The following is a 15,210-nucleotide window of genomic DNA, read 5'->3' as shown; positions in this document are numbered from 1 at the left end:
GGTTCACCATCCCGTGCACAGATTCCTGCACGGATCTCTGTTACATACACATCTGTACACACACACACACACACACACACACGCACGCACACACACACACACACACACACACACACACACACACACACACACACACGCACGCATACACACACACACACACACACACACACACACACACAGGTACACGCTTGACACGTTGTCATAAAAACAGGTCCTGCCACCGGGACACGCGACCAACACCAGGCTTCCCTCTATAGCCTCATGGGCAAAATCACATCTCCACATCTAACTCTTACTGCCCACCATTTCAGGAAGGCGAGGGGGTGGCTGGCATACGCACCCATGCGGTTGAGCCCATGGCTGTAGTGCCCGCGTAGGTCCCCCTCCAGCAGCACATGTGCCAGGCTGCGGGCGTGACTGGCCCTGGTGCCCACCACCTGCATACAGTGCTCAATGAACGCCTGCACCTCCATCTGCAGCAGCAAGCACCTGCATAGGTGACAGAGGTCAGACTGCTAAAATCCAGCACATGCTCATCATCACACCAACCTCTCGGGTTGTCCAGCTAGCTAGAGAGCTAGAGGCCTAGACAGACAGATAGCAGGGCTGTAGTAGCACTGTGCTTCATTTAACTGAATCCATACACACAGATGACAAATGAAAGGAAAAACCTGAATAAAAGGGGTGTGAAATGTAACATGTGCAGTGGCTTCCAGAAAGGTGTACTGCATGATACAAAACAACAACAACAAATAAATAGAGGTGTGTACAAATGTTCTGATCTGGCCCAGTTGATCTTGTTTTTGGATAAAGATGGCAAGAAGAAAATAATGATGGAGGTTTCATTATCGGAGCTTCAGTCACTGACTGCTCCCCTGTTTAGGGTTTCCACAGGACACCTCTGATATGTAGATGACATCTGAATGTAGGCATTGTGAGAGTAAATAGTCAGACGTTGTGGTTGAATGTGTGCATTCATAGGTGGTGATGCTCATGCATTAGTGCAATGTTTAAAGTGTAGATAACCGTGTTGTGCCCAGAACTGTATTGCATTTTTCCAGAGTTCCTTAAATTATCCAGAGGTATTTACATTACCCAGAGCTGTGTTTAACAGTTTTAACAAAAATGTAAAGGTGTAAATTTAGAAAAGTATGTTCACATAACAATTCAGGCAAACTTTATTTAAAACAAATATCAACCTGTCCCAGTTAAACAAACCAATCTCTTCTCACTGGTATTTTCATTAATTTTTTTCCTTCACTCACTGCTTTCCTGCCTGGTTATTTTTGTGCTTTTTTCAGGAGTTAAAGAAACAACTCTAACCTTAAATACAGTGACTCTAGGCTGTAGCAACAGATTAATCACAATATAATCATTTAAGAATGGGAATATGCTTTGACCTTTAAACGGGGGATTTTTAGTAAAGTATAAAAAAGACAGTTAGCTCTTGCTGGCTGGGGTAAAAGGCAGAGGACCAAGAGAACAGATCGATTGTGTAAATAACTACTACAAACTGAGCTTAGGCTACTCTCTGGTCTGTAGGAAGGAAATTTCACTGTATAAATGTAACAGGCTTTAAAATTAAGTTTGTTTTACATTTACGTTTACATTTATGGAATTTAGCAGACGCTCTTATCCTGAGCGACTTACAAAAGTGCTTTGTACATCATTTTTTGGGGAGGGGGGGGATTCAGTAACACCATGAACTTTGTCTGCAAGATTGTACAGTTATATATCTGAATGACAAATGACCTATAACCTTGAATGCATAATCCCATGTTTTTTTGTTGCTTTTCATAGCAGTTTGATGGAATAGTTTTGACAGGTCCCAGCATGGCTGCGCAGTAAGGAAGTGATGATAGAACACATAGGTCCTCATTAAAGACCTAAAGAAGAAATTAGTTCTGGTGGCTTTACAGGACTAAACATCACTTGTTTTGGTTCTTTATGCTCTTTATACCTTATGAAGACGATCTTAGGGAAAATCCTTCCAAAAAAGATTCCAAAAACCTCAAAGCAGAGACTCTTTCATGGACCATGACTAATCATGGACTGTAAAGCTATATTTAGCATATGTATACATAGTTTTATATATATCATTTCTAACCAACTTTGTGAGCATAAACATATCAGCATCAAATTGGCTTCCATGCATCAAACTTTGATAAAATTAAATAAATACTTCTAGAATCTGAATATCGGGTTGAATTTGTGTGAGTTATGACACTGTGCCATCACATGGTATTAGTACATGTATACAGAAATGCTTAATATATCAAATTGCAACATACAGCAAACCCTCTTTCTCATTAGCCACACAAAGCTTTCTAAAGCACAATGCTGAGTGCAGACATATGGCTGTACATTTGTTAAGCTATTACAGGAACTGGGAACAGGGTGGGATCTACAAAACAACCAGAAAGCTTCATTTGATGACCTTTACCATTTATATTCGCTACTGGTTGAAAATCTCCCAGTAGTTCAAGGAGAAGATTATACCTTAAGCTCCAGCAGCGCACAGCTACCCTCTGTATAGACGTCTTCTCTAACCATTCATTTGAGCTTGTGAACATATGTGATCCACCCCAGAGCACTAAAACATCACCACTGCGGTGAAACAAAATACACACCAATCCCCAAATATGACATAAGTTCTTTAAATGTCATAAATTAGTGTGAACAAAAACATTCTTAATGAGGGAGAGTATTTTAAAGAGTCTAATGACGCTTAGTCTGGCCTTCGCAGAAGCAAAAATAAATAATAAAAGACATTTTTGCATCCTGCATGGTGTAAAAACCTTTCTGTATGTTCTGTATGTTCCCGCATGGAGAATGAATCACACAAGCAGATAAGACCAGATTCCTTCTGCTTCATGTTTACAATGCTACACTGATGGGTTTTTTAAGGCTTCTTGATAAAAAAAAAAAAATTATAATAAAAAAAAACAAGGCTTGAAGTAATATGACTTTAGCTCTAGGATATGTATAATTGGGTCCACTTGACAGTGATTAAATTAATAAATGAAATTAATGTTGATTCATAAAATGCTTCATAGAGAGAACAACTTTGTTCAAATACTACAGAGAAGTTTTTGATGACTGAATAACCTCCAATCAAGGAAACGAAAACAACACTAAATCAACATCATTTAGACATTTTTAACAACTAATATGCAACGAGATATTTAACAAGGAGAGCTAGATCCACCACCTACCTGGTAAGGCTCATGATAGTCACAGCAGAAGTGTTTATATGTGACAGATGTTAGAGAGAGGTGTGCATTCAGGAGGGTAATGTGGAGCTCTGTAAAATTGCCCATGTATTCAGACTAGGCATTTCTAAAAGCCCCCTGGTAACAGACTCTCATTGCTTTTGGGTCAGAGGGCTCAAGCGTGAGAGAAAGTTCATGTGTGAGGTTTGTTTTGTTAGTGGTTTGCTAATATTCAGAATGTTTCACTGCTACCTTTGGTCACCTGTGCACATGTGGAAACTAGTGCTTAGGAACATGCTGACATGTTACGGTAGAATTGTACACGTTATAGCCAGAAGAATGACCATGTGACACATTCCAAATCCATTTGGTTCTGTAAAGTATTTGGGGGGGAAATTATATCAGTTTGTTAATATAAAAACCTGAAATAATAAATTTAAAAAAAAAATGCTTATTTACTTGGTTTGTTAAGATAAGGCAATGAGATATAATGTATTCTGCATCACTGAAGTGTGTTGTGTGTGCTTGGGAGAGAAGGAGAGCTCACAAGTGTGTGTGTGTCTGTGTGTGTGTGTGTGTGTGTGTGTGTTTGCGCGTGCACACTTGAGTGTGTGCCCAGCTCTTTAATCGAGCTGTTCCACATCTGTCTCCACTCTCAGCCAGCAGAAATAGCTCAGAACCCAAGCTCTGGCAGACGGGTCTGTCATTTAGCTCTTAGAACTACCAGTCTGGGCAGGAGTGGTGACCAGCCGAAGGCAGCAGGGCAGCCCAGCCTGCAGCAAACACGCAGCACAGCCTGCAGTACACACACAGTACACACACAGCCCAGCCTTCAGTACACACACAGCCCAGCCTGCAGTACACACACACAGTACACACACAGCCCAGCCTGCAGTACACACACACAGCACACACACAGCCCAACCTGCAGTACACACACACAGCACACACACAGCCCAGCCTGCAGTATACACACACACAACACACACACAGCACACACACAGCCCAGCCTGCAGTATACACACACACAGCACACACACAGCCCAGCCTGCAGTATACACACACACACAGCACACACACAGTCCAGCCTGCAGTACACACACACACACACAGCACACACACAGCCCAGCCTTCAGTACACACACACACAGCACACACACAGCCCAGCCTGCAGTACACACACAGCACAAACACAGCCCAGCCTGCAGTACACAATCAGCACACACACAGGCCCAGCCCACAGCATACACACAGCACACACACAGGCGCAGACCAGGCTACAGAGACCACTGCACTGCGCTCCCTTCTCCGAGAAGCCACTGAGACAGCATCCAACGATCTGCGCATCTTTAGAATATTAAAGAGAGCAAACTCAGCCTTGTCGGCACAGTAGGCGTTACCAGGGCTCATCCCTGAGACTGGGCCTCCAGTCAGTTTTCTGACTAATGAACGGTGATATTAAGAACAACATAACCATCGATCCAATGCTCTGCTCTGGAGGTCTCCTTAAGCAGGGGTATGCTATCAGTGGTTACACACACACACACACACACACACACACACACACACACACACACACAGGAGAGCGGTTCTTCACAAGTGGTCATCACCCAGTTCTTCTCCTCTTTCACATTTACACTGCTTCCCATTAGTTGCAACACAGTGATGTGAGAGCACTTATTCAATATGTTAAATATTTTATTCTACTTGTCACATTTACTTCAAGTAAAGCGTGAAAGAGACAAAACTCTACTGAATAGTTCTTATATAGCAGACAAGACTCTGAAAATAAAAAGAACAACAATAATATAATAACACATTATTCATAAGATAAAAAAGTGTAGCGAGACATGTTTGTGAGGCACAGAGGGAGATAAGTCCATGGCCGGAGGCTGGTGGCTTGCTGTTGGTCGATTCGTTTGCTGTCTTGTCCGTCTACCTGCTGAACAGCTTCATGAAGCTCTGGAAGCCGTCTTCCCCAAAGAAGTCGAAGGTCCCCTGGGAGCTACCCAGGTGCACGAGCAGCAGCACCAGCAGACCAAGCAGAAGCAGGGGCACCAGAAGGTTCCAGCCCGACGCCAGAATGTTGTACCACTTGGCCTTGTCTGAGCACTCCTGAGCAGCACGCATGTCTCCCAGTGTCTTCTGGTCTCGCGCCTGGTGCAACGCACACACAAACACACGCATGTGCACAAAAATGCACATGCACAAACACACGCACAGGAAACACATGATACATGCCCAAAACACGACATGCTCTGAGAAGTTACAGCTTATCTACTCATCTTACCATTACAGCATATGGGTCTAACTACATAGGGAGTGCATGCTTTTCTCTATTGTAATCCAAATGTGTTTGAGTGTTTGTGTGTGTGTGTGTGGGGGGGGGGGGGTGAAGAGAGGGAAGAAACAGAGAGAGTGAAATGTCTCCAGTGCTGCCTGTAATCCTGAGGACTGGCTGTACCATGAGGTACCTACTAATTACAGCACTCCATTTATAAACATGAATGTCTCTAATTTCAGCATCACTGAGGGAGTGTACTCCTTTAGTGCCTTCTTGACTGCACTCTCTCTCTCTCTATCTCGCTCTCTCGCTCTATTTCTCTGTCTTGCTCTCCCTTGCCCTCTCCCTCCTCCAGCTAATTCTCTCTCTCACATTTCTGTGGAGCACTAGCAGTTCTCCATGTTTTTGCATTATGTACAACCCAGGATAAAACCCAGTCAGCTTGGTCTGAATGTGTCCAGCACTGTGTTTAAATCAGGCCAGGCCCGGTACCAGCAGCACACTCACTCAGTTAGCTGGGCACCTGGGGCCAGGGGAGGATGCCAGACCACACAGCTCCTCCCCAGTGTTCAGCTTACAGCATGCATGCACGCACACACACACACACACACACACACACACACACACACATACACACAAGCTGAGAGCAAGTTTTACCCACATAATTTACCTTCTTTTTCCCATGCGTTTGTGTGTGCATTTGTGAGAGAGAGAGAGAGAGAGAGAGAGAGAGAGAGAGAGAGAGAGAGAGAGAGAGAGAGAGAGATTGGGATTTGCTGGTACTTCTCACCTTGATGGAATAGATCAGAGCCATAAATCCAAGGCAGCAGAAGTTGACATAGAGGGTGTTGCAGAGGGACCAAACCAGGTAGTCGCTGGGAGGCTTTTTCCCTGCTGGGCCCATGTTGACCACGGTGGAGCCTGCCGGCTTGCGAGCCGACTTACAGCTGGTGAGGGGGGTGCAGTCAGACGAGTAGCCGTATGTGGCGTTGTCCATTCTGATGCTGGTCTGAGAGCACTCACAGTGTCTGCACTGGTCACCCTGGTTCCAACTTTTATCTGTACCATAAAGGGGTGGTGACACACACACAAACACACAGAGAGGGAGAGAGGAGGAAGAGGAGGAGGAGGAGGAGGAGGAGGGAAAGGGAGAGAGAAAGAGAGAGAGAGAGAGAGAGGTCTGTTATTATGGGTGGTGAATAGTGGAGAACAGGGCATGGAACTACTTGTCCACTTCACTGCCCCCACCTTTCCAGTGTGGCCTGCCCAAACCAAGTCAAGCATTAGTGCCTCTGTGGGGTAGTTCCACTGACTTGTGTAGAACTGTAGTTAAGCCATGCTAAGTGTCCACGTTAGGCCAACCTTAACATCGCAAACCAAAGTAAAATAATTTGGTTCTTTTAGTTTAAATACATTTCAAAAGACCAACCAAATGTCCCCACTTCATAAAAAGTAAAGCTAAAAATGCCATCTTTCTCTCACACACACAATCATACCCACTAACTCACATATACACACACAGATCTGTATACCTCTGTAAAAACTTTTCTTACCTCTAATGCTACAAATTGACTGGTCTCCAGCTGTTCAAATGAAGATGTTTAAAAAAAAAGATACAGTCCAATCACCTTCCAGTTCAAACTTCATCTGCATTAGTCCAGATAAGGGAAAGTACAGCATCATTAATGAGTCCTGAAAACCAAAGCATTACTTTTCACAGATGTTCCTCTATAGCCTGAATATTGAGAATTTTCTGCCCCCTTGTGGACAAACTATATGATGATGATGATGATGATGATTGTTGTTGTTGTTGTTATTGTTGTCACTGCAGTTGCAGTTATTATTATTATTATTATTATTATTATTATTATTAATATTATTATTATTAATAATAATAATAATAATAATAATAATAATAATAATAATAATGCATGTTTATAGAAATATAGGCCTTGGAATCAAAACTTGTAACGATGATTCTATGAAAATGTTGATTGTGAATTGTTTGTCATATATAGCCTTATAGCTAAGCAAAGTAATCCTTGCAAAGCAGCAATACATTTGTAGTGAAGCAACTCATGTAAACACCCAATCTTTGTACTAGACGAGAGTGTTCAAAGAGCAATTCTGTTTAAAGGTTACTGTTTGGCTTCAGAATTGTCAGCTGAACTGAACATTCATTTGTCTGAGGAATGTCTTCAAAACGACATTGGATGATGTCACTTTTATACACTTTACTGTAGGCTGTACAGTTGGGGAAAACGTAACATCACTCAAATAACATCTTAAAAATATGTCTGATGCTCATTCAACCCTGCTGGATGAAGGTCCTGTTCAGTTGCCCCTGGATCAGTGCAACCATCATGGAACCACTCACCTGTGCCACTGATCTGCCTGGTGTACCATCTTCTACAGAAAGCATCACCAACAAAGACTTTACTCCAGGGTTTCTCAGTACTGCTCCTGGCAATGCGTCTCACTGAATATTATACATGACTTCCTTACCTCACAAATCTGATTCAAATCTCAGCTCATTAGTAGAATGCATCACCACATAAACTGTGTGTATCCAGTCAAAGACACACCTAAAATGTTCAGTCTTGTGGGTTCCCAGGAGCAGGATTGGAAAACCCTGCTCTACTCATTCTAATATATTCTACACCTGCCCAGCACACTTTCTAGTTCATAGCAAGTTAAGTTTAGTACTAGTTTAGGAACACGACCTTACTACAGTTATGGATTTAATTTTTTTATTACTCATCTATTAACCTTTGACAGGTTTTTTACTTTAGCTGCAGGTTTTAACTGGGTAAGGATAAGGGGAAAAGTTCACAGAGGAGCTAATGGCTGACAGAATGCTAAATGTTGGTCAAAATTTTTCATATTTTGTTTACATTTTTTCCCAATTTTTCCCTAAAAAAAAAAAAAAATGGAGGGAGGAAAAATATTTGCGGTCCAACCTTGACTCCAGAACACACTTACCTTTTTTGCATTACCTTTCATGGCTTCCATAAGTAATTTAAAACAGCTCCGCAAAATATAACACCTCAACCTGTTACGGAACTCTTGCACTATTGTGCATCAACAGAATGTCACGCCCCTCACTGCGCCTTCAGAAGATTAGGCCAATCAGCTTCACTAGTGTTCTAGTCACTGGCCACACCCCTCATGGTGCAAAAATGTGAACTAATCACTGGCCACACCCCTCACTGTGCCCACCTGTGGACTAGCATCACTTACTGTTTAAAAACCTCACACCTTAGTGCAAAGCTTCTTGTCTAGTCAATTTAAAAGCTTGTTTCTCTTCTTATCTTTCCTGTGGACTGTTTTTTGGCCTAGTTTTTGGACCATGTTTTAACCTATTGTCTGCTGCTCCTGATCACCATGATTGCTCTGTCTGATGATGATTTTTGGATTGTACTGGTTGCTTTTTTCAGCCCCTGCTGCTCCTATTTTGCCTGACTAAGCTCCTGTATTTTTGAATTGGGCTTGGGGCACATTACAAATTGATTTTTTGCCTGCACATGCTTCCGCTACTAGTTTGAGTTCACACACAGAGATTTAGCTTCAGATTGTTGAATAAAATCCAGCATTATTATATTAGTCATTTTCAGAAAAAGAGGTGAATCCAACCCATAGCTCTACTTGTATTCTTCCAAAATAATAACCCTGCCAACATGAATACTCAAATATTCATTCTAATGCAGGTTCAGGTAAAAAATATTCCTTTCACAGATCCAAATAAACTTGGCACTTTAGGGAAAATCAGCCCAGTTCTGTAGATTATCAGAGCCATGGCCTGTAATTACACCGTGTTCATTTGGTCCACTGGGTTCCCCATTAGTTTTCTCCATTAGTTGAAAGAGAATTTTTCTATAATCTTAATCTTTTCTCTGAGTGTTTCTCAGAGAATTGAAGTGTGAGAGTCTGTAATTATATATTGAACAGGACTCAGATCAGTGAAATCTTACCTAATGTTCAGTGCTGTGCCATCCACCCATTCCAAATCCCAGTCCTTATTCTCTTTGCCTGTTTTAAACCAGTCCAAGCTTGCTTATCTCCTCTCAGCATGTCAACAAAGTTCTGCTGAGTGTAACAACTGGTTGTACATTTCTATGAAACTAACACAGATGCACTCTGCTTACATACCCACCAGATGGCGCAACATTTCAAAAACATGTATAAAAAACAACCGTCCAGTCTTCTCTCTAACCTTTTCCTCTCTACTGTTTATGGTTACCAGGTCTGCTCCTCTCTCTCTGTAGAGATGTAGTGAAGACTGGAACTGAAGTACTTCCATCCCAGCTCAGTGGCCTTACCTGATCATACAGGTTCAAGACAAAAAAATGAGTCAGAGCCAATGCATCTGCTGCCAATGCAGTCCGTGTGTTATTATCATAAACTGCAGCCCTGAATCTCACACTTAGCTAGATATCAATCATTAACAGTTTAATTCTAAGTAGATACATCAAGTGTGTGGTACATGATTCAAACACTTGCAGACACTATGGCCCTTGATGGAACAGTTTTGCTACAAATGCAAAATGCAGTTGCATTAACAACACCCTTACTGATTGATTTGTATTTGGTCTCTCTCTTATGGTCAGGTTGTTGTACACAAAGAGAATCATGTGCTTTTATCTAACTGACTTTCCACATTCATAGCTAATACTTTATAGCATTAAGCAGCCTCATCATCCCAATTTACCTCACATTCTAATTTTTCCTACTAACCACTGTAAAAGTCCTCGTTTTTGTCACGATCAGTCCCTTCCATGTTCCGTGTTTTCTATGTCTTGTGTTTTGTTCTGTTCCATAGTTTCGTTTTGTCCTCACATTGATTGCGTACACCTGTCCCTCGTTTCTAGTTCATGTATTTAAAGCCTGCTGTGTGCCTTGGTCGGGGCTGTTCATCGTTTGTTTGTTGGAATTATGGAATTTGTATATGTTTCGTTATGGTTGTTTCTTCGTACTCTGTGCCTGTGTTTATCTTAACCTTCGTGTTTCCTAGTCCTGAGTTTTCCCTTGCCTTAGTTATAGCCTGCTTCCCCAGTTTGCCTTCGTGTGTTTTTGTTTTGTAATGTAACCCAGTACTCTCTGTGTCGGCTCTATGACCCTGGACTGCCTAAACGACCCTGATTTAGATTTGCCCCTACTAAATTTCGCTCTTCTCCTCCTCCTTACCGCTCATCGTTACAGAATGAAAAGCCTCGACCAAGGCACACAGCAGGCTTTAACAGTTTTCTGTTAAATGCAATCCTCCAGTGGATTAATGAATTAATCTGCATCACCGAATCACTCTCATTCACTTAAAGAACAGTCCACTTAAAGAACAAGTTCTGCCTCAGACTCCATCATGGCTGGGAAAGCATAGGGATATTGAGACTACTCTTTAATCACCTCAAAATGTTTGTTTGTTTGTTTTTTTTTCCAAATATATAATATGGACTAGATTTGTCTAATTTTTAATCACCAGTGCATAATCTCATTGTTACGGTTTGTCCCTCCTCCATTTGATGGTTTCCCTCTCGTGTATGTTATTTTTGTTCCAGTCCTTAATTTCGTTTTCTCCACCCCTCGTTTGGTTTTCCACGCCTGCCATTGCTTTCACCTGTTTCTCGTTTCTAATCTTGTTAAGTTCATGTATTTAAAACCTGTCTTGTGCCCTCTGTCTTTGCTGTTCATTGTTTGGTTGATTTGATGCTTGATTGTTTGGATGTCTGTATGAAGGTTTTTGAAAACCTTCGTTTGTTAGCCTGTTTTGTGATTCTGGCCGTTTGTTTTTCCTTGCCTCCATGTGTTTTTTCCTAGCTTCTTTGTTATAGTCTGCTTCCCCTGTTTGCCTTCGTATACTTTTGTTTTTGGTTCATGTATCTCCGTACTCTTCGTATTGGCTCAATGACCCCGGACTGTTATAACGATTATAACTTTCTCCGCACATGCGTTCGGCTCCTTACCGCTCAGCGTTACACTTATACTCAAGTGGCTCAAATTTGGTTCAGTTTTTTTTTCTTTCTTCAAAACAGTGTTGCTGTGTAATGAGTTACATCCGTTTTCTGAGTGTAAAACCTTTTCCCTTTTGAATGAAGAACAGCTTGTTGAAAGGCTTTCGTCTTTGTGTGTTTGTAAAACCATACGATATTCCCTATTTTTAAAATTAATTGTTAAGTCTTATATGGTCACCAAGAACATAATATTCATATATACACTGTAAGTGAGTAAATAAATATATAAAAATAAACTTTAGCTTTTTAGCTATAATTGTCCACTTGCCCTCAAATAAATGTGAATAGAGAATTTATAACATTACCTATGGGTTGAGTATATAGTTTCCTGTTTGAGTCTGTTTCTCCTTTTTTTTTTTCCACTGGTGTCATGGCCTCTGACAGTATCTTTACTCTCATAAATCTCCATTCACTCTCCTCCATTCAGCTTCTCTATGCAGCTCACATCATAAAAACTGCAACATCTCTAATCTATAAAGGATTCACTAAAACCCTGACCTACTGTATTCCTGTCTGTGTGTGAAGAAACTACAGTACAGTCTCACCTCTTTACTCATGTGATGTTTGCTGACTTGTTTAATTATCGTGCAGCTGTCAGTTACAGAAGTGACCAAGTAGCAGTCGGTTTAAATTTAAATGAATCTCCTGTGTCAAAGTGTTAAATACAACTGGACCACAAGCCACAATGAGTCTTTCATGTATTATTTTTAACCACTTAAGGATTTGAAGCTTCTCTTGGAACAGAAAAGCTACAGCTACACACAGCAGCTGAGTAACAGACACAGCTGCAGACAAGAGTTTGTAGTGTCAGGTCTTAAGGCAGTAGTGTACTCTGCTACACCAGTTGAGTGTTTTGCATTAAACTGAAATTATCAACAATAATAACAACCTGATTCAGGAGATCAAATCTCATACTTCATATTTTCAGTGTACTGGATAATTTAACATGTTCTTGATTACATTAAAGAGATTCTCTTAGACAAATACTGTTGACGCACTGTGGTCATTAAGTCATGACAGATATAGAAGAGCTTGTGGCATGTCTGCCTTTAACATAGCAGATATGATGGTAAAAGAACACATTGTGATTGAGGTGTGAAGTCAACAAAAACAAAGTTATGCTGGGGGTGAGGCTCTGTGCTGCTCTTCCTGTATGTGTACATATATAAACACCAGCTGTGTCAGTCTGGTTATTATTATCATGCTGATAAGTTCTTTGCAACAGGTTGGAATTATCTACCTGTACTTTATATTAAAAACAAAAAATAGAATTCTTGATACATTTTATTGCAATAATGATGTATTAATGCTTAGTTAAGTATTATATAGTGTTTTATCAGCAAAATATACAAGACTAAGATGTGAAAGCCTAGTGCCTCAGAGCAAGGAACAGGATGCAGAAGCCTCTCCCTCAATGTTGACAATCATCTATTAACACGAAACGATACACGGATCAACAATAAACATTAATGACACTCACACATAACGAACCAGTTAAACGTGACATAAACGATAAACAGCAACAGAAATATAAACACGAGCAAGACTGTGAACAGCAATTACGATTGAAAAAGCAGTGTGAATACAATTACAGCAATAGAAAAGATGACAAATTAGCTAAAAGAAATAAAAGAGATAATGTCTGAAATTTCAGCAACATTAAAAGAACTTGTTGAACAAATATACCTTTGCATTGGCATCCAGTTATTCACAATTGACACATTACCTCCTCGAGCACCTCCAGAGCGTGTGTCATTGTAGCGTCTCTCCTCTGTGCTATGAGGGTTAGGGAAGGAGTATGGAGCCAGCGCTTGAAGGGGTAGCCACTGTGCCCTGAAGAAGTGATGCTGTGTTTGATTAAGACACAGACAACTGTTTAAAGGTAATTACAACCCTCTTGTTGATTTATAGATCTGTGATTGTGTGGAATTAGTTTAATCTGTTTAGACTTATAATTATCCACAACTATTATCAGTCCATTTACTATTTCTTAGGAGTTTTTTGGAGCCATAAATGTTAACACATAAAAACAGGCTAATGAACTGGTATACCCAAATAAATCAATAAACACATCAAACAAATGCTTAGGTATGAATTTTATTGTCTTAGTGACCTATTATGGACCTTAACTTGTTATGAACTGATACACGTGATGACGTTCGCACATTTACCTGCAATTCTCTAGTCTCCTCGCCAATTCCCACTCGGTCCCAAATGCTTTTATGGCTGTACGCATGGGTCAAAGCTTCCGTTAATGTACGCATATTTTCCTGCCAAGTATTTCTTTATAAAGCCCGGTTTCTACCTGAGATAGTGCATACGCACATTCTAGACGCCCCCCCCCCCCCTTTTTTTTTTATTTTTGCGTATGCACCATTTATAATTAAGGCCCCTGGTCTGCGTATGAGGGGGTGCCTGGGTGAGCTCTGCCCCCTCAAATGTGTTGCTTCTTTATGTGAACAAATGACAACTGTTCATCAACATATAACTATTCCAATAGCCTGCTAGATTTCTTTATTACTTTTCAGTAGTATCTTTTGACAGCGGTCAAAATTTGATTGCCCTGCCTTGAATGTAATTACTGATATGAAACCTGCTCAGATGATGGTGTTGACAGCTTCAAGTATTTTCACTAGATCTAATGCAATGTCAAACCTGTCAAAGAATTTACATTTTAATGTTCAGAAAATAAAAATAATTACACATTATGTAACCAACCAACCTAGCTTTCTAGATCCTCCTTATTGTTGAGTTTAGTTCAGTCCTAAATTTAGGCCTAAATGCTGACAGAAGCATTAAGAGTGTTAGGCCTAACACATCACAAGTGATGTAGCTAAACAAGTTGTAACACTGCAGTAATTAAAGCAGAATACTATATAACTAAGACTATATATTACTTACAACAGCAAAAATAACTCTGACCCCCAGAGGACTACAATGATTTAAATGCGATATTTATAACTCTTCCTCTCCCACTTTCATTCACAAATGTTAGGTAGCTACATATTTGTACTTCTTGTACAAACTAAGAAAATAACAGAACATTAATTTACTTGTGTCACATATTGACACCTGAGCAAGACATGAGTGGGGGAAAAAAGGCAGGATGTTTGTCACACGAAGCCTGTGAAGCCTGTGAAGATGGACTTGGCTTTAGTCATGCTAAATGTGCTAAATGTGAAACATTGGAGGACGGCACCTGTGGGGTTTAAATAGGGAGAGGGGTAATAAGAAGCAGGCGATTATTATGATCGATAAGTGGGTTATTGTGAATGGGGGAGTGACTGCGGAAGGTGATTGGTGAGGATATTTGTGTGTACGTGCTGTGTGTGTGTTCCTGGCTGGGTGCCATCCGGAACATGACAACCGGCTTTCACTCTGTGTCTTTTCTGTTATTGTAAAAAGGCCAGGTGAAATATGACCTACACAGACAATTATGGACTGTAATTACAATGAAACTACACAATGATATGTAGTTTCTTTAATATTGTATTTTCTAAAATTATGTAAATACATTGAAAATATGAATAAAAATAAAATCATTTAATGTTGTATCTATTCTTTTCAAAGCAGGACCTTAATTACTTAATGCCATTGAACTGTGTCAAATTAATGTGCCCTAATACCAGTGAAATTTTACTATTACTATTACAACAGTAATGTAAAATATGTGATACAAATAGTTAATGAAGTACAAAATCATATAACT

General features: G+C 40.5%; 2 protein-coding genes across 10 annotated transcripts in view; both read right to left on the bottom strand.

The window, feature by feature from the left end:
• Positions 1-3,351, bottom strand: part of LOC113573676 (putative oxidoreductase YjmC) — an 8,433-nt gene extending 5,082 nt beyond the window's left edge. For both annotated transcript variants that reach the window (XM_081713860.1, XM_027004085.3), the window contains exons 1-3: positions 3,216-3,351; positions 341-489; positions 1-52 (exon numbers count right to left, since the gene is read on the bottom strand). The exon at positions 1-52 is cut by the window's left edge and continues 137 nt beyond it. In XM_081713860.1, the coding sequence (XP_081569986.1) occupies positions 1-52; positions 341-489; positions 3,216-3,229 (215 nt within the window). In that variant the 5' untranslated portion in view covers positions 3,230-3,351. The remainder of the gene's footprint in view (positions 53-340; positions 490-3,215) is intronic.
• Positions 3,352-4,899: 1,548 nt separating this feature from the next.
• ifitm5 (interferon induced transmembrane protein 5) lies at positions 4,900-13,263 on the bottom strand. 8 transcript variants are annotated; one of them, XM_081713858.1, is made up of 5 exons: positions 13,188-13,246; positions 9,710-9,815; positions 7,050-7,143; positions 6,287-6,555; positions 4,900-5,369 (listed from the first exon to the last, which is right to left on the bottom strand). In XM_081713858.1, the coding sequence occupies exons 4-5, from the start codon at positions 6,491-6,493 to the stop codon at positions 5,148-5,150; spliced, it is 429 nt and encodes a 142-aa protein (XP_081569984.1). In that variant the 5' UTR covers positions 6,494-6,555; positions 7,050-7,143; positions 9,710-9,815; positions 13,188-13,246; the 3' UTR covers positions 4,900-5,147. The 8 variants fall into 8 exon arrangements, with proteins under 8 accessions (XP_081569984.1, XP_081569985.1, XP_026859874.1 ...); XM_081713859.1 differs by having other exon boundaries at positions 7,050-7,079; XM_027004073.3 differs by lacking the exon at positions 13,188-13,246 and adding an exon at positions 10,205-10,549.
• Positions 13,264-15,210: the final 1,947 nt, after the last annotated feature.

Source organism: Electrophorus electricus, chromosome 4 (assembly GCF_041902795.1).
Source record: "Electrophorus electricus isolate QZ-2024a chromosome 4, ASM4190279v1, whole genome shotgun sequence".
Taxonomy (NCBI): Eukaryota; Metazoa; Chordata; class Actinopteri; order Gymnotiformes; family Gymnotidae; genus Electrophorus; species Electrophorus electricus.
This window is presented reverse-complemented; position numbering and strand designations above follow the sequence as displayed.

Coding starts and splice junctions, on each gene's coding strand:
- ifitm5 (XM_027004074.2), bottom strand. CDS start 6,493: ATGGACAACGCCACATACGGCTACTCGTCTGACTGCACCCCCCTCACC. Junction 5,370..6,286: donor CTCTGATCTATTCCATCAAG/GTGAGAAGTACC, acceptor GCGTTGCACCAG/GCGCGAGACCAGAAGACACT.